We start from the raw sequence: 23,740 nt of genomic DNA on the forward strand, positions 1-23,740 counted from the left end.
GCTGCTCGAGCTCCACTCAGTCACTACCAACCGTAACTTGGTGTCATAACCGATGGTTCTCCACACCATGATCTACATCTACATCTACATTTATACTCCGCAAGCCACCCAACGGTGTGTGGCGGAGGGCACTTTACGTGCCACTGTCATTACCTACCTTTCCTGTTCCAGTCGCGTATGGTTCGCGGGAAGAACGACTGTCTGAAAGCCTTTGTGCGCGCTCGAATCTCTCTAATTTTACATTCGTGATCTCCTCGGGAGGTATAAGTAGGGGGAAGCAATATATTCGATACCTCATCCAGAAACACACCCTCTCGAAACCTGGCGAGCAAGCTACACCGCGATGCAGAGCGCCTCTCTTGCAGAGTCTGCCACTTGAGTTTGTTAAAGATCTCCGTAACGCTATCACGGTTACCAAATAACCCTGTCACGAAACGCGCCGCTCTTCTTTGGATCTTCTCTATCTCCTCCGTCAACCCGATCTGGTACGGAACCCACACTGATGAGCAATACTCAAGTATAGGTCGAACGAGTGTTTTGTAAGCCACCTCCTTTGTTGATGGACTACATTTTCTAAGGTCTCTTCCAATGAATCTCAACCTGGTACCCGCCTTACCAACAATTAATTTTATATGATCGTTGCACTTCAAATCGTTCCGCACGCATACTCCCAGATATTTTACAGAAGTAACTGATACCAGTGTTTGTTCCGCTATCATATAATCATACAATAAAGGATCCTTCTTTCTATGTATTTGCAATACATTACATTTGTCTATGTTAAGGGTCAGTTGCCACTCCCTGCACCAAGTGCCTATCTGCTGCAGATCTTCCTGTATTTCGCTAAAATTTTCTAATGCTGCAACTTCTCTGTATACTACAGCATCATCCGCGAAAAGCCGCATGGAACTTCCGACTCTATCTACTAGGTCATTTATGTTGTTGTTGTGGTCTTCAGTCCTGAGACTGGTTTGATGCAGCTCTCCATGCTACCCTATCCTGTGCAAGCTTCTTCATCTCCCAGTACCTACTGCAACCTACATCTTTCTGAATCTGCTTAGTGTATTGATCTCTTGGTCTCCCTCTACGATTTTTACCCTCCACGCTGCCCTCCAATGCTAAATTTGTGATCCCTCGATGCCTCAGAACATGTCCTACCAACCGATCCCTTCTTCTAGTCAAGTTGTGCCACAAACTTCTCTTCTCCCCAATCCTATTCAATACCACCTCATTAGTTACGTGATCTACCCACCTTATCTTCAGCATTCTTCTGTAGCACCACATTTCGAAAGCTTCTATTCTCTTCTTGTCCAAACTAGTTATCGTCCATGTCTCACTTCCATACATGGCTACACTCCATACAAATACTTTCAGAAACGACTTCCTGACACCTAAATCTATATTCGATGTTAACAAATTTCTCTTCTTGAGAAATGCTTTCCTTGCCATTGCCAGTCTACATTTTATATCCTCTCTACTTCGACCATCATCGGTTATTTTACTCCCTAAAGAGCAAAACTCCTTTACTACTTTAAGTGTCTCATTTCCTAATCTAATTCCCTCAGCATCATCCGACTTAATTTGACTACATTCCATTATCCTCGTTTTGCTTTTGTTGATCTTCATCTTATATCCTCCTTTCAAGACACTGTCCATTCCGTTCAACTGCTCTTCCAAGTCCTTTGCTGTCTCTGACAGAATTACAATGTCATCGGCGAACCTCAAAGTTTTTACTTCTTCTCCATGAATTTTAATACCTACTCCGAATTTTTCTTTTGTTTCCTTTACTGCTTGCTCAATATACAGATTGAATAACATTGGGGAGAGGCTACAACACTGTCTCACTCCCTTCCCAACCACTGCTTCCCTTTCATGCCCCTCGACTCTTATAACTGCCATCTGGTTTCTGTACAAATTGTAAATAGCCTTTCGCTCCTTGTATTTTACCCCTGCCACCTTCAGAATTTGAAAGAGAGTATTCCAGTCAACATTGTCAAAAGCTTTCTCTAAGTCTACAAATGCTAGAAACGTAGGTTTGCCTTTTCTTAATCTTTCTTCCAAGATAAGTCGTAAGGTCAGTATTGCCTCACGTGTTCCAACATTTCTACGGAATCCAAACTGATCTTCCCCGAGGTCGGCTTCTACCAGTTTTTCCATTCGTCTGTAAAGAATGCGCGTTAGTATTTTGCAGCTGTGACTTATTAAACTGATTGTTCGGTAATTTTCACATCTGTCCACACCTGCTTTCTTTGGGATTGGAATTATTATATTCTTCTTGAAGTCTGAGGGTATTTCGCCTGTCTCATACATCGTGCTCACCAGATGGTAGAGTTTTGTCATGACTGGCTCTCCCGAGGCCATCAGTAGTTCTAATGGAATGTTGTCTACTCCCGGGGCCTTGTTTTGACTCAGCTCTTTCAGTGCTCTGTCAAACTCTTCACGCAGTATCTTATCTCCCATTTCTTCTTCATCTACATCCTCTTCCATTTCCATAATATTGTCCTCAAGTACATCGCCCTTGTATAAACCCTCTATATACTCCTTCCACCTTTCTGCTTTCCCTTCTTTGCTTAGAACTGGGTTGCCGTCTGAGCTCTTGATATTCATACAAATGGTTCTCTTTTCTCCAAAGGTCTCTTTAATTTCCCTGTAGGCAGTATCTATCTTACCCCTAGTGAGACAAGCCTCTACATCCTTACATTTGTCCTCTAGCCATCCCTGCTTAGCCATTTTGCACTTCCTGTCGATTTCATTTTTGAGACGTTTGTATTCCTTTTCGCCTGCTTCATTTACTGCGTTTTTATATTTTCTCCTTTCATCAATTAAATTCAATATTTCTTCTGTTACCCAAGGATTTCTATTAGCCCGCGTCTTTTTACCTACTTGATCGTCTGCTGCCTTCACCACTTCATCCCTCAGAGCTACCCATTCTTCTTCTACTGTATTTCTTTCCCCCATGCCTGTCAATTGTTCCCTAATGCTCTCCCTGAAACTCTCTACAACCTCTGGTTCTTTCAGTTTATCCAGGTCCCATCTCCTTAAATTCCCATCTTTTTGCAGTTTCTTCAGTTTCAATCTGCAGTTCATAACCAATAGATTGTGGTCAGAATCTACATCTGCCCCAGGAAATGTCTTACAATTTAAAACCTGGTTCCTAAATCTCTGTCTTACCATTATATAATCTATCTGAAACCTGTCAGTATCTCCAGGCTTCTTCCATGTATACAGCCTCCTTTCATGATTCTTGAACCAAGTGTTAGCTATGATTAAGTTATGCTCTGTGCAAAATTCTACAAGGCGGCTTCCTCTTTCATTCCTTCCCCCCAATCCATATTCACCTACTATGTTTCCTTCTCTCCCTTTTCCTACTGACGAATTCCAGTCACCCATGACTATTAAATTTTCGTCTCCCTTCACTACCTGAATAATTTCTTTTATCTCGTCATACATTTCATCTATTTCTTCATCATCTGCAGAGCTAGTTGGCATATAAACTTGTACTACTGTAGTAGGCATGGGCTTTGTGCCTATCTTGGCCACAATAATGCGTTCACTATGCTGTTTGTAGTAGCTTACCCGCACTCCTATTTTTTTATTCATTATTAAACCTACTCCTGCATTACCCCCTAGGTCATTTATATATATTGTGAAAAGCAATGGTCCCATAACACTCCCCTGTGGCACGCCAGAGGTTACTTTAACGTCTGTAGACGTCTCTCCGTTGATAACAACATGCTGTGTTCTGTTTGCTAAAAACTCTTCAATCCAGCCACACAGCTGGTCTGAAATTCCGTAGGCTCTTACTTTGTTTATCAGGCGACAGTGCGGAACTGTATCGAACGCCTTCCGGAAGTCAAGAAAAATAGCATCTACCTGGGAGCCTGTATCTAATATTTTCTGGGTCTCATGAACAAATAAAGCGAGTTGGGTCTCACACGATCGCTGTTTCCGGAATCCATGTTGATTCCTACATAGTAGATTCTGGGTTTCCAAAGACGACATGATACTCGAGCAAAAAACATGTTCTAAAATTCTACAACAGATCGACGTCAGAGATATAGGTCTATAGTTTTACGCATCTGCTCGACGACCCTTCTTGAAGACTGGGACTACCTGTGCTCTTTTCCAATCATTTGGAACCTTCCGTTCCTCTAGAGACTTGCGGTACACGGCTGTTAGAAGGGGGGCAAGTTCTTTCGCGTACTCTGTGTAGAATCGAATTGGTATCCCGTCAGGTCCAGTGGACATTCCTCTGTTGACTGATTCCAGTTGCTTTTCTATTCCTTGGACACTTATTTCGATGTCAGTCATTTTTTCGTTTGTGCGAGGATTTAGAGAAGGAACTGCAGTGCGGTCTTCCTCTGTGAAACAGCTTTGGAAAAAGGTGTTTAGTATTTCAGCTTTACGCTTGTCATCTTCTGTTTCAATGCCATCATCATCCCGGAGTGTCTGGACATGCTGTTTCGAGCCACTTACTGATTTAACGTAAGACCAGAATTTCCTAGGATTTTTTCTGACAAGTCGGTACATAGAATTTTACTTTCGAATTCACTGAACGCTTCACGCATAGCCCTCCTTACGCTAACTTTGACATCGTTTAGCTTCTGTTTGTCTGAGAGATTTTGGCTGCGTTTAAACTTGGAGTGAAGCTCTCTTTGCTTTCGCAGTAGTTTCCTAACTTCGTTGTTGAACCACGGTGGGTTTTTCCCGTCCCTCACAGTTTTACTCGGCACGTACCTGTCTAAAACGCATTTTACGATTGCCTTGAACTTTTTCCATAAACACTCAACATTGTCAGTGTCGGAACAGAAATTTTCGTTTTGATCTATTAGGTAGTCTGAAATCTGCCTTCTATTACTCTTGCTAAACAGATAAACCTTCCTCCCTTTTTTTATATTCCTATTAACTTCCATATTCAGGGATGCTGCAACGGCCTTATGATCACTGATTCCCTGTTCTGCACTTACAGAGTCGAAAAGTTCGGGTCTGTTTGTTATCAGTAGGTCCAAGATGTTATCTCCACGAGTCGGTTCTCTGTTTAATTGCTCGAGGTAATTTTCGGATAGTGCACTCAGTATAGTGTCACTCGATGCTCTGTCCCTACCACCCGTCCTAAACATCTGAGTGTCCCAGTCTATATCTGGTAAATTGAAATCTCCACCTAAGACTGTAACATGCTGAGAAAATTTATGTGAAATGTATTCCAAATTTTCTCTCAGTTGTTCTACCACTAATGCTGCTGAGTCGGGGGGTCGGTAAAAGGAGCCAATTATTAACCTAGCTCGGTTGTTGAGTGTAACCTCCACCCATAATAATTCACAGGAACTATCCACTTCTACTTCACTACAGGATAAACTACTACTAACAGCGACGAACACTCCACCACCGGTTGCATGCAATCTATCCTTTCTAAACACCGTCTGTATCTTTGTAAAAATTTCGGCAGAATTTATCTCTGGCTTCAGCCAGCTTTCTGTACCTATAACGATTTCAGCTTCGGTGCTTTCTATCAGCGCTTGAAGTTCCGGTACTTTACCAACGCAGCTTCGACAGTTTACAATTACAATACCGATTGGTGCTTGGTCCCCGCATGTCCTGACTTTGCCCCGCACCCGTTGAGGCTGTTGCCCTTTCTGTACTTGCCCGAGGCCATCTAACCTAAAAAACCGCCCAGCCCACGCCACACAACCCCTGCTACCCGTGTAGCCGCTTGTTGCATGTAGTGGACTCCTGACCTATCCAGCGGAACCCGAAACCCCACCACCCTATGGCGCAAGTCGAGGAATCTGCAGCCCACTTGGTTGCAGAACCGTCTCAGCCTCTGTTTCAGACCCTCCACTCGGCTCTGTACCAAAGGTCCGCAGTCAGTCCTGTCGACGATGCTGCAGATGGTGAGCTCTGCTTTCATCCCACTAGCGAGACTGGCAGTCTTCACCAAATCAAATAGCCGCCGGAAGCCAGAGAGGATTTCCTCCGATCCATAGCGACACACATCATTGGTGCCGACATGAGCGACCACCTGCAGATGGGTGCACCCTGTACCCTTCATGGCATCCGGAAGGACCCTTTCCACATCTGGAATGACTCCCCCCGGTATGCACACGGAGTGCACTTTGGTTTTCTTCCCCTCCCTTGCTGCCATATCCCTAAGGGGCCCCATTACGCGCCTGACGTTGGAGCTCCCAACTACCAGTAAGCCCACCCTCTGCGACCGCCCGGATCTTGCAGACTGAGGGGCAACCTCTGGAACAGGACAAGCAGCCATGTCAGGCTGAAGATCAGTATCAGCCTGAGACAGAGCCTGAAACCGGTTCGTCAGACTAACTGGAGAGGCCTTTCGTTCAGCCCTCCGGAATGTCTTTCGCCCCCTGCCACACCTTGAGACGACCTCCCACTCTACCACAGGTGAGGGATCAGCCTCAATGCGGGCAGTATCCTGGGCAACCACAGTCGTAGTCCGATCGGGGGATGCGTGGGACGAGCTGGCCGTCCCCGACAAACCCCCATCCGGACCCCCACAGTGATGCCCATTGGCAACAGCCTCAAGCTGTGTGACCGAAGTCAACACTGCCTGAAGCTGGGAGCGAAGGGATGCCAACTCAGCCTGCATCCGAACACAGCAGTTGCAGTCCCTATCCATGCTAAAAACTGTTGTACAAAGAACGTCTGAACTAATCTACAGAGAGCGCAAACAAATCGACACAAAATTTAAACGGTTATTAAAATACAAGATTGCCTAGTAAATGCAGTAATGCTGCCACTTGTGCACTGCTGACGTACTGCTCGGCGGCGGAAGGAGACTACGCGAATTTACACTATTCAGATACTAAAATGCGGTGCTACAACTCTCAAATACTATAATACGCCCGAAATTTATGAATTAAAAAATGCAAGTACCAAAAACACGCAAAGAAATTAAGAATTAAACTATGTAACAAATGAGTGAGCTAGGAGTATACGACTTGCTGCTGCAGCTGCTTATCCAACGGCGGCAGGGAGCACACTGACTGTGACCAACCGACACTGGCCGTTCAAAACAAAAACAGAAGACAGACGACTACGCGAATTTACACTATTCAGATACTAAAATGCGGTGCTACAACTCTCAAATACTATAATACGCCCGAAATTTATGAATTAAACAATGCAAGTACCAAAAACACGCAAAGAAATTAAGAATTAAACTATGTAACAAATGAGTGAGCTAGGAGTATACGACTTGCTGCTGCAGCTGCTTATCCAACGGCGGCAGGGAGCACACTGACTGTGACCAACCGACACTGGCCGTTCAAAACAAAAACAGAAGACAGACGACTACGCGAATTTACACTATTCAGGTACTAAAACGCGATGCTACAACTCTCAAATACTATAATACGCCCGAAATTTATGAATTAAATGATGCCAGGAGTAACATCGCTGTGCCTATCCAGAACATTGGATGAATGGGACCTCTCTCCAGATCACCGTCATAATCATCGACGACGATCATCCATGGCAGTGCAGAACCGAGATTCCTCAATGAATACAATGCAGTGCCATTCATTGCAGTCCACACTTCCCAGACAAGGCACCACTCAGAACCCATTCACTTCTATTTTGGCGTTAACGGCACCTTATGCATGGGATGACAGTTCTCCAGCCCAGCTGCTGGTAGTCTCCCGAAAATGGTGTGAGACAACAGAGAATGTTGCAGGGAATCCATTATTTGCCTCCGGATGGCAGGCATAGATGTGAAAAGGTTGCAGTGTGCTTGGTGCCCAGTGTAGAGGTCCACCCTTGCGATGGACAGGCGTGGTCGACCGGAACCCTGACAGCGAGTATGCCTGCTCTCACGTGGCCATGCAGTCTACATCTACACCTACATTTATACTCCGCAAGCCACCCAACGGTGTGTGGCGGAGGGCACTTTACGTGCCACTGTCATTACCTCCCTTTCCTGTTCCACTCGCGTATGGTTCGCAGGAAGAACGACTGCCAGAAAGCCTCCGTGCGCGCTCGAATCTCTCTAATTTTACATGCGTGATCTCCTCGGGAGGTATAAGTACGGGGAAGCAATATATTCGATACCTCATCCAGAAACGCACCCCTCGAAACTTGGACAGCAAGCTACACCGCGACGCAGAGCGCCTCTCTTGAAGAGTCTGCCACTTGAGTTTGCTAAACATCTCCGTAACGCTATCACGCTTACCAAATAACCCTGTGACGAAACGCGCCGCTCTCAGGCCATTGTCACAACTGAATACCCCCAAGCCTGGATGTTGCACGAAGCGACCAAACGCCCATATGGACACACACAATGAGGCTCCTTTCAAACTGTGTTGATGATGCTGCCCCATATGCGTATGTGGCATCTCTAAGTCCTTCACAGGGACCACTCAACATCTACTGCTGTGTACCCTACAGGCCTGGTAACAGCACTAAACACGTATAGGTACAACATTAATGTATTCTGACGGCCTTTCTACGTGTCACGGACAATTGCAACTCTAATCATTTACATGTCCACTGACAGCCAGTACATGTACGAAGTTACATAGACATTGGACCATGTCTTCTGCATCAGTACTCCGCAAGCGACCTTATGGTGTGTGGCAGAGGGTACATCTGGTACTATTAACTTACCACCCTCTCCATGTTCCACTCGCGAATGGCGAGTGGGAGGAATAACTGTCGGTAAGCTTCTGTATTAGCTGTAATTTCTCGAATTTTCTCGTCGAGCTCATTTCTTGAGAGGTATGTAGGAGGAAGTAAAATGTTGTCCGACTCTTCCCGGGTGCTTCCCTTTTTAGTCAGGATCCTGTACTTATTTATTTAAACCACCCGTACAGCCAAGCGCGTTAGCACGCCGCTTCCGGTACTGGGGGAGGAACGTCAGTACTGGATCGTGGGTCAGACGTCCGTCAGCGCGGATCTGGTTTTTAGGTGTTTTTCACGTTCGACTGGTACCCACGTCCCACCTTACATCTATAAAACGATCGCACACTTCAACGCGTGGTACACAGATGGGGTACACAAACTACGTCCCGCGTAGGAGGGGATGGGAGGAGGAGTGGGTGACCACAAGAAGGGTGTTTGGCCACCATCTACCACTAACGCTATCAAACCCAAATTATTATACCGACCCCGTGGAGACACGTATTAAAGACAAGAAGGAAAGTACAAGTGTGTGAAATCTTATGGAACTTAACTGCTAAGGTCATCAGTCCACTGTGTGGTTCTAGGCGCTGCAGTCTGGAACCGCGAGACCGCTACGGTCGCAGGTTCGAATCCTGTCTCGGGCATGGATGTGTGTGATGTCCTTAGGTTAGTTAGGTTTAACTAGTTCTAAGTTCTAGGGGACTAATGACCTTAGAAGTTGAGTCCCATAGTGCTCAGAGCCATTTGAACCATCAGTCCCTAAGCTTACACACCACTTAACCTAAATTATCCTAAGGACAAACACACACACACCCATGCCCGAGGGAGGACTCGAACCTCCGCCGGGACCAGCCGCACAGTCCATGACTGCAGCGCCTCAGACCGCTCGGCTAATCCCGCGCGGCACAAGAAGGAAAAAAGAAAAAAGTGTATTTATTTATTTTGCCTGTCTCGACAGATACCTGTTCTTCAGTTTTTCTACTTCTCTTGACTGGGAGTTTATAGAGAATAACGAGATGGCGCAGCAGTTAAGGCACCAAACTAATATTTGTGTCAGTGCGGCTTCATATTCTCAACCTGCTGTCCTAAGTCTTTATGTTTCCCTCAGCCGCTTCAGGCAGACACTAGGATGGCATACGTCCATGGCTGTGCTCCTTGTCTAGCAGAGTTAATGCCTCACCGCTAGGGAGCTCGACGTAGACGAGACGTTACATTAACTTTCACTCCTTCCTGGAAACGAACTCAGCTTCTGAATACGACTTCTCCCTCTTCTTACGTCTCTGTAAATATGCACTATAGCTTTCATAAAGTGCTGCAAGTAGTTTTTTATATTCCAGGCACTCTACCAAGAATGAGCATCTTCGAGAATGTTAAGAAAGTTCTGCATCAATAACATATGACGCGCAGAAACCAACGACAAACTTGCAATGCGGTGGAAGTCTGGAACACAAGATAGTGCATCGAAAAAATGTGAGGAATTGTATGGCGTACGGCAAAGTGGAACTAAATTATACTGCCAGAAAAAAACGTATTGCACCCTTTTAGAGGTTTCCAGTTCACTCAATATTTATTGTTGCAACACCACAAGCGGAGCACATGGAATTAGTACATTTACAGACCAATTGCACAAGCGGTTCCGAGATACCAGTTATCGGCACATGCTGAAGTACCCATATCGGTTGTCGTGTAGTTTCCACAGGCGTCAATGAAGGCGCTAACTCTGGCATGCAGTCAATCGTACAGATGGCGAATACTGGTCCCATACGTGCTCGAGCCAGGGAAGCTTCTGCTCGCCTTGCAGAGCACGCAGAGTTTCACAGGCAGTGTGTCGGCGACATTATCCTAGTGGAACAACACATCACTTTCTTGTCGCAAGAAAGACAAAAAAAGAGGTCTAAAAACATTCTGCACGTACCGATCGTTGGTTAGCGTCCCCTTCAGAAACACGAAAGGTGAACAAGAGTTGTACCTTATCGCATCCCAGACCATAAGAGCTGGGTTGGGGCCAGTGTGTTTTAGACGCATGCCCTCTGCGAGACACCGCTCACCAGGTCTACGTTGTACGCTCAAACGACATCACATGCGTGCAGGCAAAATCTGCTTTCGCTGCTGAAGACCACGGTGCGCCATTACGTCTTCCAAGTGATCCTCTGGCGGCGCCAGTCGAGCCGTGCACGTCGATTCGATGGCGTGAATGGGAGACGGGCTAGAGCGGTGAGCTCCCCTAGTCCTACTGCTAACAACCGGTTCGCAACAGTTCGTACTGACACGCCTGGGCTCACAAGCCCTCTTATCTGTTCTGTGGTAGCTGTACGATCTGACACTGCTGCCCTAACAATACAACGACCCTGGCAGGTGTCTATGATGCGTGGGCGTAGAGAACCTCGTCCACGGGTGTGAGAATGTTCACGTGACCACTGAGACCAGCATCGTGGCGCAGCTTAAGCAGCACGAGTAACTTGTGTGGCAGTTCTTCGAAAGGGCCATCCTGACACTAACAAGGGAACCTCCCCATCGCACCCCCCTCAGGTTTAGTTATAAGTTGGCATAGTGGATAGGCCTTGAAAAACTGAACACAGATCAATCGAGGAAACAGGAAGAAGTTGTGTGGAACTACGAAAAAAATAAGCAAAATATACAAACTGAGTAGTCCATGCGCAATATAAGCAACATCAGAGAGAGTCTGAGCTCAGGAGCGCCGTGGTCCCGTGGTTAGCGTGAGCAGCTGTAGAACGAGAGATCCTTGGTTCATTTCTTCCCTCGAGTGAAAAGTTTATTTTCGCAAAGTTATGATCTGTCCGTTCGTTCATTGATGTCTCTGTTCACTGTAATAAGTTTAGTGTCTGTGTTTTGCGACCGCACCGCAAAACCGTGCGATTAGTAGACGAAAGGACGTGCCTCGCCAATGGTAGCCGAAAACATTTGATCGCGAGGTCATAGGTCAACCGATTCCTCCACAGGAAAATACGTCTGATATATTCTATACGACACTGGTGACGGCATGTGCGTCACATTACAGGAATATGTTGTCGTCCCACCTAACTTGTACACTTGGCGAATGGGTAAAAAGATTCTTCTACCTTGCCCGATTTAGGTTTTCTTGTGGATGTGATATCACTTCCAAAAAGTGATGAAAACATAAGAGTTTGTCACATAAACTGCAACAAATGAATGCAACAGTTTCACAGTCACACAGTTTTCCCTGTGCTCTGTCAAAACATATGTTTTTAACGTTTTCAAATTTTTCCGTGTGTAGACCGTCAAATCCTGCATATGTCCAAGGAAATCTGAAAATGTCCTGGAATTTTGGAGAGCGAAGTTGATAATCTGTGCGTGCCTGAACTCTGATAATTGTCTGAAAATAAAAAATTAAACTTTTCACGCGAAGGAAGACTTGAACCAAGGACCTCTCTCTCCGTAGCTGCTCGCGCTAACCACGGGACCACGGCGCTCGGAAGCTCACATTCTCCTTGATGTTGCTTATATTGCACATGTACTACTCAGTTTGTATATTTTGCTTATTTTTTTCATAGTTCCACACAACTTCTTCCTGTTTTCTCGATTGATCTGTGTGCAGTTTTTCAAGGCCCATCCACTGTGCCAACTTACAACTAAATCTGAGGGGGGTGCGATGGGGAGGTTCCCTTGTAAGAAGGCCGTAGCTGGCCCCTTACAAACTCGCTCAGTTGGCTATAGGAAGCACGAGTGCTTCTCCGTGGCACGGTCGCCGGCTTGCTTCACACGTTTGCACCACACTGAGCCTTCTGGCTGCGACCATTCCCTATCAAAGGGAAGACACAGATGGCGCTCTAGAAGCTATGCCACTACGCTATCTGTTGGCTGACGATGTTGAGACTATTATCAGTACATCTACAACCCCCTGAGTGGCATATGCCGTCATCAGATCAAAATCGACGTCGTCTTTCCAGGTGTACTATTTTTCCCGGTAGTACAAAATCGAAACGAAAAATTATCTAGGTATTACTTGTTCTGAAAATAAAGCAATAAGTGGTAGTCTGCTTGGCATGCATATAGCCCTGTGAACATATTCCAGTTCCTCCAAAGTACTCGTATAATTATGCTAAACGCACTGCCCTCTAACTTTTGTCACTTACATTCTAATTTTTGTACATATATGTAATCAGGTAACTATAACAAAAATAATGTCTTGAAAACATGTAGCAATTCAGAACATTATACACTTGTGGATAATTAAACTAATCAGATCTAAAGTCGTAACGTAGCTACACTGTTTGGTTGGCGCACTAACAGAGGGCACAAAAAGGTAAGGACTGAACTATACAGTAGGGATGGAAATTGATAACAGTTATACCTGAGTTGCTAAAAAGAGTAGCTCGCGTTAAACCAACACACTGCCTTAGTAATCATTTAAATAATCAAACTCCCATGCATAAAACACCTTCAAAGCTGTGATTACTTTACAAATGAGAAAAATGTTAAATATTTGTCGCTAAACATGCAAGCGAGAAAAAGTTTAAATAAGTTTGAAATTAAGTTTAAAGGTTGTTGGAAGTTGCTAAGCGCTCTCATTATCAAACACTGGGTGAGTATAGTCTGGGTAATTTACACTCCGTTTTAAGTGGAAGCTAGTTTTTTGCACATCTCAATTTTTATGACGTTTCATCTCCTGAACTACGCGTTGCACGATGATATAATTTTGAAGACAAGTTCAGTGATATATGCAAATACTGTCTGCAAAATTTATTGCAAATCGAGGCAGTAGTAAAGAAGTAGCAAATTAAAACGTCATGCCCATTGCTGTAATTTTACTACATTAACAGCGAAAAACCAGTAAACGGTAAACTTTTTTTGTTGTGTGATTTTGTGGGGGCTTTCAGCGAGTGAAAGTTTCATAAAGGTTTGAAATTGTGTGTAAAGTCTGTTGAAATGCTTCCATTCTCTCGTACTAGATGGATATAGTCTGGTATTTGCGTGCGGCCAGTTAAGCTGCCTCAAGACAGACAGGCAGTTTCTAACTGGAACACTAGTCTTACTATGTTAAACCTTTAACACAAAATGAGTAGATTATGACAGCAATTACTTTTTTTGAATTCGGTAAGTAATTATACGTAATATTGAAAATCATATTTTTGTTGGCTTTGGTAACCGTTAGATAGGTAACCTGCAACTGGACGTGGATGACCATGCACCGCGTTACTTGTTTAGAACGAGGGTCGTTCAATAAGTAATGCCCCACGTTTTTTTTTTTTTTAAAGCTATTAATATACATAGACAACGTCATTGTTGGGTCGTCACGTTTCATGTTTTTTTCTGTGCGCCGGTGAAGTTTCGAACCATTCTCGCAGATGGCAGAGCCGTAGAGCAGCGTCAAAATGGCGTCTACATAACGACTTACGTTGCAACCAGCATGCTGTTATTGAATTCTTGTGTGCAGAAAAAGAAACCGTGGTGAACACCCATAACCGTTTGTGTGCAGGGTATGGCGATGCTGAAGTTGACAGTACAGTTGGGCGATGGGTAAAGAACGTTACAGCCTCAAGAAATGCAGAAACAGAGCTCCATGATCAGCCTGTTACAGCCTCTGCTCCAGACATGCTGAATCGCGCCGATGTCATTATTCGTGTCGACCGGCGCATCGCAACTCTACAATTGCCTCTGCAGTTGTCGGTCAGCATTGGAAGTGCTTCTGAAATGATCTAGACTCTCGGATATTCAAAGAGGTGCTCACGATGGGTTCCACGAATGCTCAAAGGGAACCACAACATTCAAACAAAGGCCATTTCATCTTAAATGTTGGAGCGTTTTGAGACCGACGGAGAGGCCTTTCTGTCACGGATCGTTACGGAGGACGAAACCTGGGTGCACCAAATTTGCGCCGGAAACAAAAAGGACTGGAATCATCCACATTCACCACAAAATAATAAATTCAAAACAACCCCTTATGCTGGAAAAGTCATGGTGACAGTCTTGTGGGACTGTGATGGCGTCATTCTCGTGGATGTGATGCCAAGAGGATCAACTATCAATTCAGAGGCATACGGGAAGACACTGAATAAACTCAAGAACCGTTTCCGACGAGTTCGATCGGACAAGAATCCAGCAGAAATCTTGCTCCAACACTACAACGCACGCCCACGCGCAAGTCTGAGAACCCAGGAACATATCGCCAAATTGGGTTGGACGTCACTGCCTCATCCACCCTACAGTCCAGACCTGGCACCCTCGGACTTCCATCTCTTTGGGCCGCTTAAAAATTCTCTACAGAGAACACACTTTGAATATGACGAGAGTGTTAGTCATGCAGTGGAAACATGGCTACGCCTACAGGACAAGAGCTTTCACCAGCAGGGAGTACAAGCTCTTCCGCAACGTTGGCGTACGGCCATAGAACGTGAAGGAGGCTACGTAGAAAAATAGGACATGGACAAGACATGTTGGTGAATATTGTCACCAGATTCTGGCTCTTAACAATAAATATGTTCTGAGAAAAAAATGTGCGGCATTACTTATCGAACGACCCTCCAAATATAGGGTACATTAATACCAGGACGGCGTCCACGAGCAGACGCCACATAGTAGTTAACTGAACTTCGTTGAGGTCGTATTGTGAGCCTGCCGAGAGGGAGGAGGGGAGGGTATTTGATCACCCTTCCCCAAAAATTGTGCTACTCTTCCGAGCTGAGAAGTCAGCCGTGAGTACATTTAGGTGGCGGCTGTCAAGACATTGTGCCTATATTCGTCCTCTTACCTCCAGATAGCAGCTTTGTACAATTCACACGTTTACTGCCACATCAAGCGACCAATCACAGTTGATCACACGACGACCGCAACGGAAACTAGGAACGATGGTGCAACCGGACTGACAATTCCTTCAATGGGTCTGAGCACTATGGGACTTAACATCTGAGGTCAACAGTCCCCTAGACTTATAACTACTTAAACCTAACTAACCTACGGATAGCACACACATCCATACCCGAGGCAGGATTCGAAGTTGCGACCGTAGCAGCAGGGCGGTTCCGGACTGGAGCGCCTAGAACCGCTCGGCCACAGCAGCCGGCCCCAGACTCACAGCCCGGACCGTCAGGACTTGTTTGCTAGGGGTTGAACCACAAGCAAGGCTCACCATATCACGCTTTCTTACAGCTTGCAGCTCGTCTCTAACGCAATAAGAGACACAGGCGGAGGGTAAAACGGTACGTTGTTGTCTGTTGTGGCATAATGTGCCTGTTACAGGCGTTATGATGAAGACAGCACAAGCCTATCATATCTCATTTGTACTCGTCAAGGAAACGCATTATCAGTGCAGGGTGCATCCGTCCCGTTCTGTTGCCGTTCTTGTAAAGTCAGAAAGATGTACCTTTCCAACGGAAAGTACACAAAATACTCGTGCGATATATGTTACAATATTACTCAAGCGTCTGGAACCTATATCAAATCAACAGTCTGCGCGTTTATATTTCCGGTATGAAAAACTGATTGTCAAAATATATTGAAAACGGATAATGAAAAAATAAACAGATCACAATTTACCGAGAACAAGCATGCATAATAAGCAAGAACGCGAAAAAGCGGTGTTCACAAGATTAAGATTTAATATCTCGTCGCACCGATAACAGCAAAGCTAAATGTTCTGTCATTTTGACGTCAATCAGTTTACTGACTTCAGAACGGGCGTGATAATCATACAGTTCTCCACTCACATTTCCGCCGCTTCCCGAGTAATGGACATTGGTACACAAATAATAAGTCTGAAACAGGCTTTACAAAATAATGACTGAATAGACAGCAGAAACAGGTTTAAGATTATATCAGTTCTTCATCCAAGTAATCACGCTCTCATCCTTGGATATAAAAAGAGTATGGAACTATGAAACATTCAGGCACAAGGAAATTAAAACTAGTGAATAGCTGAGGTCGTGCTAAGTACAATTAATTATGAAATATTTCACAGACTTCAGTCTTGGCAACGCTGTCGGATAGTAGTTAAAGTGGGTAGCTGTTGCCACGTTTCATATACTAAAGTGTTGTTGCCAAGCCACTTGCGTCATTAACCTCAAGTGGCATCAGTTTCTCAAGTCTGTGGCCTTACAGCGGTTTGTCTAGAGAAAACGCCGGCGCCGAGCACTGATAAAGCACTTCAAGAGAAATTGTCTCAAATAATCTACTTATCTCAGAATCTCCAGGTTGCCGCAACTGAGCTGGATGTGTGAGGAATGCATACTGTTAAAGGTGCATGCTTTCCACGAAATAGGACGATAACGGGATTTTCTCAGCTATAAAGCAACAGCGTTCGTCAGCGGCGAACGCAGTCGCAGTCGCACACGATGGCCGCTGCACGCACCGCCCTGCCGCTGCTCTTTCTGTGGGCCGCTGTTGTCTCAGGTAAACTGTCTGCTCACTCGCAAGTCCTTCACAGTTCTTCTCTTTCCTCTTTTTCCTCTGGTTTTAATCGTAGGCGTCAAGCTTCAGGATATCGTTTGCTCTTAATGCAAATCAGTATGTCAGGCTGCGTTTTTACAACAGCTACTATTAAGGAGGATGCCTTAACGAGCGACGCCTTCAAGAAGACTTTATCCTGAGCCTCTCGGTTCGTTTTTGTAGGTGAGATGATAGAGTGTGACAGCTTTCTGTTTTTACTGCCATTGGTCATCGCCATACACTCTTACGTAGTAGGCCGGCCGAAGTGGCCGTGCGGTTAAAGGCGCTGCAGTCTGGAACCGCAAGACCGCTACGGTCGCAGGTTCGAATCCTGCCTCGGGCGTGGATGTTTGTGATGTCCTTAGGTTAGTTAGGTTTAACTAGTTCTAAGTTCTAGGGGACGAATGACCTCAGCAGTTGAGTCCCATAGTGCTCAGAGCCATTTGAACCGTTTTGAATCTTACGTAGTATCATTCTTAACGTCTGTTTTAATACGCATTATGTTGACTGACATTTTCAAAGATGTAGGATGACGATGATGAGGATGATGACGATAGGACTGTTTGGACGTCGAGGTCTTTAGCCCCTTTACCAAAATCTAATGATATGAGCATGAGTAAAATGGCTTACAGTGATAAAAAAATCGCATACTGAAATGAAAATAAAATGTTTTGCTTGTAGTTCTTTTGTGCACACTTGCACACGAATACGCATATGCTCTCTCTGTTTCTCTCTCTCCCTCCCTCCCCCCCCGCTCTCTCTCTCTCTCTCTCCTGTCTCTCTCTGCAGGGATTATGGGGATCGTGACGCCCCCCCCCCCCCTCCCAACACACAATAACATTTTGCTAAAAAAAGTTTATATTTTTACGTACGTTAAAGTTTCTTAGATGATTTTAGGTGAATAAAATAGCATGGAAACAGTCTAAAACCGGCAAGGAATTTTAGAAATTACATGTTTTGCTTAACGCAGAACACTTTCCATTGCTCGCTTGAGGTCTAGTCCACACGGACGGGCTAGAAGACTGACTGTTCCAGCCTGGTACATGCGCCCCTTCACTGGCTGGCTACTCCTGCTCAGGAGTGTCCATGCGATAGTTCATAGGGGCGGGGGAGGGAGGGGGGATGCCAAACCGGTGGATAAGAATAATTTTTAATAATTTGGAAGACACAACGAGACTTGTAATTAACCATAGTAAAGTTCTAGTTGAACCCTGTTAAAACCTGCATCATACCGACCTTTAAATCTTTGAAAGGAAAACACCTGGCTTCACTATATTTATTCCTTTCCCTTAGAGCCAGGGAGGGGGGGGGAGACGGTTGCGGGTCCCCCTTGCCACCAGGTGTGGCGTATGGCGCCGGCCGCTGTGACGGAGCGGTTCTAGGCGCTTCAGTCCGGAACCGCGCTACTGCTGCGGTCGCAGGTCCGAATCCTGCCTCGGGCATGGATGTGTGCCATGTCCTTAGCTTAGTTAGGTGTAATTAGTTCTAAGTCTAGGGGACTGATGACCTCAGATGTTAAGTTCCATAGTGCTTAGAGCCATTTGAACCATTTTTTATGGCACCTGCTCTCGACAGCAAATCGGATGCGGTTTCGGTGTCAACAGGTATAATGGACAAATGACAGGCAGTTATTGTGTGTGGGAGAAGGTAATACGCTGCCTGAATTTTGACAATAAACTTCTTCGTGATGGACAGTGAAGGTTCGAGAACATTTTTCCACACAAACGACATTTCATTTGTCCTCTCCTCCCTCAGACGTTAGTGATTTTCTTTAGATTCTTGGTAATAAATGGTTCAAATACCTCTGAGCACTATGGGACTTAACATCTGAGATCATCAGTCCCCTAGAACTTAGAACTACTTAAACCTAACTAACCTAAGGACATCACACACATCCATGCCCGAGGCAGGATTCGAACCTGCGACCGTAGCGGTCGCGCGGTTCCAGACTGAAGCGCCTAGAACCGCTCGGCCACACCGGTCGGCTCTTGGTAAGACAATTTTCGATAAATGTTATAGTGTTTAGTTACTTACACGAAATGTGAAATGATTCAGAAGGAAGTGTGCGCTTTTAACGCTGTAACCGAGATTCACAGTGGGTATTATGGGGGGTTGAGGCAGACGCCCTCTTGCAATGCATTCACAAAGCTTCATGTTTTTGTTAACACTGTGTAGTACTGAGGGCTAGACAGCTGCGAGTCAGATAACTGAGGTTCTTAAAGATCGTATTACTTTTACATCTTTGATTACAAAGCTATCTACTGATTGTAACGATAAGTACGCTAATAAAATGCAACTTTGTATTTGAAGGTCATAATTTTTTTAGAAGCAAGGAACCACGACGGCTGTTCGAAAACTAATGACTGATAGGTCGCGAAATGGAAACGACAGTGAAAATCCGATGAAGCTTTGTACAGACATGTTGTGCAGTATCTCTAGTATATCACGTCACGTCGCTCTTTTCGGTTCTGAGCATACAGTGAGCACGTAATGATGCCTAGGACAATAGTGTGCCCGCATCTCGTGGTCGTGCGGTAGCGTTCTCGCTTCCCACTCCCGGGTTCCCGGGTTCGATTCCCGGCGGGGTCAGGGCTTTGCTCTGCCTCGTGATGGCTGGGTGTTGTGTGCTGTCCTTAGGTTAGTTAGGTTTAAGTAGTTCTAAGTTCTAGGGGACTGATGACCATAGATGTTAAGTCCCATGGTGCTCAGAGCCATTTGAACCATTTTGACAATAGTGTGCCAGCTGGAGTGGCCGAGCGGTTCCAGGCGCTTCAGTCTGAAACCGCGCGACCGCTATGGTCGCAGGTTCGAATCCTGCCTCGGGCATGGATGTGTGTGATGTCCTTAGGTTAGTTGTTTAAGTAGTTCTAAGTTTTAGGGGACTGATGACCACAGAAGTTAAGTCCCATAGTGCTCAGAGCCATTTGAACCATTTGATCAATAGTGTCTCCCACCCAGTGTAGGTGCCCACTGCGAGGTTGCGCCTGATTTCATGCAAACCCGCATAATGTACCTGTCATGCGTTTCCTTCTCCAAGAGTCTTCCTGGCTGCACGCTGCAGGGGCAATGAGGGACCCCATGCAACATTTTCGATGGAAAGTCTTTCATCTCCCTCCATACAGCCCAGAGTTGGCTCCCTGTGATGTTTATCTCTGCTCACATGAACCGCCGGCAATGAAGACAGCATTTTGGCACAGGCAACGAACTGCTGACCAGTGTAGAGAAGTGACTGAAAGCAGGGGCGGCTGCCTTCTATGTCGAGGATATAGGAAAGTCGGTACAGCACTACGACAAATGTCTCAATCGGAGCGGCGACTATGTGGAGTAGCAGGTGGAAGGTGTTGCAAACTGTACAAATAAAACAGTTTTGTTGTTCACCATGGTTTCCACTTCGCTACCGATCGGATCTTACTTTCCGGATAGCCCTCACAGGTTTGACAACAAGTAAATTAAATATGCTTTATCTGCATTAGTTTAACTGTTGAAAAGATGGCTCTAACTGCAGGAAAGTCGTCACCCAAGCTCACAGTAATTGTGTTTGGAGAAATAACATCTTTGCAAGATTTTCCGCTGCTTTTAGGGCGTTTATTCTATGTCGGGAAAAAGTTTATCATCCAGCTCTTAGCATTGCCGAAGCGCTCGGTATTTTGCTGTGAAATCTACATCTACATTTATACTCCGCAAGCCACCCAACGGTGCGTGGCGGAGGGCACTTTACGTGCCAGTGTCATTACCTCTCTTTCCTGTTCCACTCGCGTATGATTCGCGGGAAGAATGACTGCCGGAAAGCCTCCGTGCGCGCTGGAATCTCTCTAATTTTACATTTGTTATCTCCTCGGGAGATGTAGGGGGAAGCAATATATTCGATACCCCATCGAGAAACGCTCCCTCTCGAAACTTGGACAGCAAGCTACGCCGCGATGCAGAGTGCCTCTCTTGCAGAGTCTGCCACTTGAGTTTGCTAAACATCTCCGTAACGCTATCACTCTTACCAAATAACCCTGTGACGAAACGCGCCGCTCTTCTTTGGATCTTCTCTATCTCCTCTATCAACCCGACCTGGTACAGATTCCACACTGATGAGCAATACTCAAGTATAGGCCGAACGAGTGTTTTTTAAGCCACCTCCTTTGTTGATGGACTACATTTTCTAAGGACTCTCCCAATGAATCTCAACCTGGTACCCGCCTTCCCAACAATTAATTTTATATGATCGTTCCACTTCAAATCGTTCCTTACGCATACTCCCAGATATTTTACAGAAGTAACTGCTACCAGTGTTTGTTCCGCTATCATATAACCATACAATAAAGGATCCTTCTTTCTATGTATTCGCAATACATTACATTTGTCTATGTTAAGGGTCAGTTGCCACTCCCTGCACCATGTGCCTATCGCTGCAGATCTTCCTGCATTTCGCTACAATTTTCTAATGCTGCAACTTCTCTACATACTACAGCATCATCCGCGGTTGCAGACTTGCATTTTATTAGTCAAAATACCCAAAGGTTAATAATAGCAAATCAGAAGCATCTACATCAACATGACTACCTGCAGTTCATGCTTAAGTGCCTGGCAAACGGTTTATCGAACCATTTTCAAGCTATTTCTCTGCCGTTACACTCTCAAACAGCGGGCGGAAGAAACGGACACTTAGGTCTTTCCGCGCCCTTTTTTGAACGTTATCTTTGTCCTTCGACAATCCTATCTGGAAAGAATCCAATACCGCACAGCAGTATTGTAGCAGAGGATGGACGAGCATAGCGTAGGCAGTCTCTTTAGCACACTTCTTGCGTCTTTTAAGAGTTCTGCCAACAAAACCTTCCCCGCAACGTTATCCATGTGATCATTCCACTTTAATTTGTTTGTAATTCTAATCCCTTGATATTTACCTGAAGTGACGATTCTTAGATTTGTGTGATTTATCGTGTAACCAAAATTTAACGTATTCCTTTTAGTGGAAGGACTGCAATATTACTTGGCCCCCAGCGGCGCAAACGGTGGGGTTGGGGAAGAGACAATGATGGTGGTGGGGAAGCTGTAGTTCTGTGGCGGAAGCCTCCGCAGCAACTATCACATGAAACTCGCAAGCTACAGTTAGCGAGTCAGCAAATGATAGTATTTATATATTATGTCAGTACGATCAATAATTCGACAAATCAACGGTTCATTATTAAAACAGAATAAGTACAGGATTGCGCGGAAATTGCAACAGTGGGGGCGATTTATTTTCGCCTGTCTTGTGTACCTTCATTTGTTTCTCTTATATTAGCTTCTTTTCCCAAAATACACCAGGGTTTACACAATTTCACCTCATTAATACCCTAAAACAGCTGCGATCGCCGCTATTAATCAAACAATTGAGGACAAATAAGGTCAACAGGCCACACTCAGTATAAAAATAAAAGTATGATCCCTTCACTTGTGTTACTACAAACACAATCCAATTGTTATTTGACTAGCTATCGATAGCTATTAAAATAATTACATTACTTCGTTGAAAAAATCTGTGCATATATCGCAATAGATAAGAAAGTTTCGAATGTTAGCTGTATGGCAAAATACTCTCCGCTTTGCAAGCTATCAGTTACCAAAAATTCATTCCGGATTCTCCAACCGTCTATGAGATATGATGGATGTTATGAATATTTCACTTGCACTCTATCGTTTGCACATACTACAAAGTACACCACTACAAACAATCCATTTGCTCGAAATTGACGGTAAATATAGATCTCGTTTCCAGTTTAAAGAAAAATTCAATATGTTAGCTCAATTTCGTACTCAGTATTATATGGTCTAACATGCATGAAACGCAAACTCACAGTGTCCCCTATTTTTTACTGCAAAGCATTACAATTTCGCGCAGTACCTTGCTTAATGCACAAATATCACAATAACTATGGCCGTTTACAAAACTGCAACCAGTTCATCCTGAAGCTGACAAACGAGGCTATGAGACGTGTGAGAACCAAGCGCAGAGCCCCAAACGGCTACTTGTGTGGTTTGGGCCTTAAACGGGGCCTGGTGACGCACAATGTGCCTCTTGTAGCGTCTGCTACTGCAGTTTAGTGACTGCCTCCAGAACACAGTCCTTCTTGCTAAACGAACCCATGTGAAAATGGGGTGCTCTTCGTTGGATCTTCTCTACTCCCTCTACTGATCCCTCTTGGGTCCAGACAAGCCAGCAGTAAACAAGAGACGGCAAAACAGAGATTTCATACGTTGCCTTTAGTGAGTAGATTACGTTGCCGCAGGATTATTCGTGTGGTTCTGACATCTGCCTTCCCTACAACCAGTTCTGAGTGGTTATTCCACTTTGGGACAAGTTAATCACTCAAGGGGCAGTGTTTGTGCAAGTACTACCAGAGCTTTTTAATGCTCATTGTTGTCGCAATAATCGAGAGACCGTATTTCCGCTTTACCTATTCCTCTATTAAGCTTTGACAATGGCGCCAGTGAAATTTCTGATTTTCTAGCGCATAACTGGGTCTATCCAAATAAAGTTTTATTAGAAAGTGGATCACTGGTGTAGATCTGCACCGTGCTAACTGTCATGTAAGTAGATTTAAATTGTTTTGTATTATGTCTAGTTTTCCTTGCAAATCGACTTTGTGGGCCCTTTATAATTATTTATAGCATGAAATTTAATTATATATTACGATGTTTCAAAAATTACCTTATTTAGCAAAGTGGG

At 44.9% G+C, this 23,740-nt stretch overlaps 1 protein-coding gene across 1 annotated transcript in view; it reads left to right on the top strand.

Moving 5' to 3' along the window:
- Nucleotides 1–16,912: 16,912 nt before the first annotated feature.
- Nucleotides 16,913–23,740, top strand: part of LOC126186363 (trypsin-1-like) — a 171,465-nt gene continuing 164,637 nt past the window's right edge. Inside the window, exon 1 of the mRNA XM_049928202.1 lies at nt 16,913–17,007. Within this exon, the coding sequence (XP_049784159.1) occupies nt 16,950–17,007 (58 nt within the window). The 5' untranslated portion in view covers nt 16,913–16,949. The remainder of the gene's footprint in view (nt 17,008–23,740) is intronic.

This window comes from Schistocerca cancellata, chromosome 1 (genome assembly GCF_023864275.1).
Source record: "Schistocerca cancellata isolate TAMUIC-IGC-003103 chromosome 1, iqSchCanc2.1, whole genome shotgun sequence".
Lineage (NCBI taxonomy): Eukaryota > Metazoa > Arthropoda > Insecta > Orthoptera > Acrididae > Schistocerca > Schistocerca cancellata.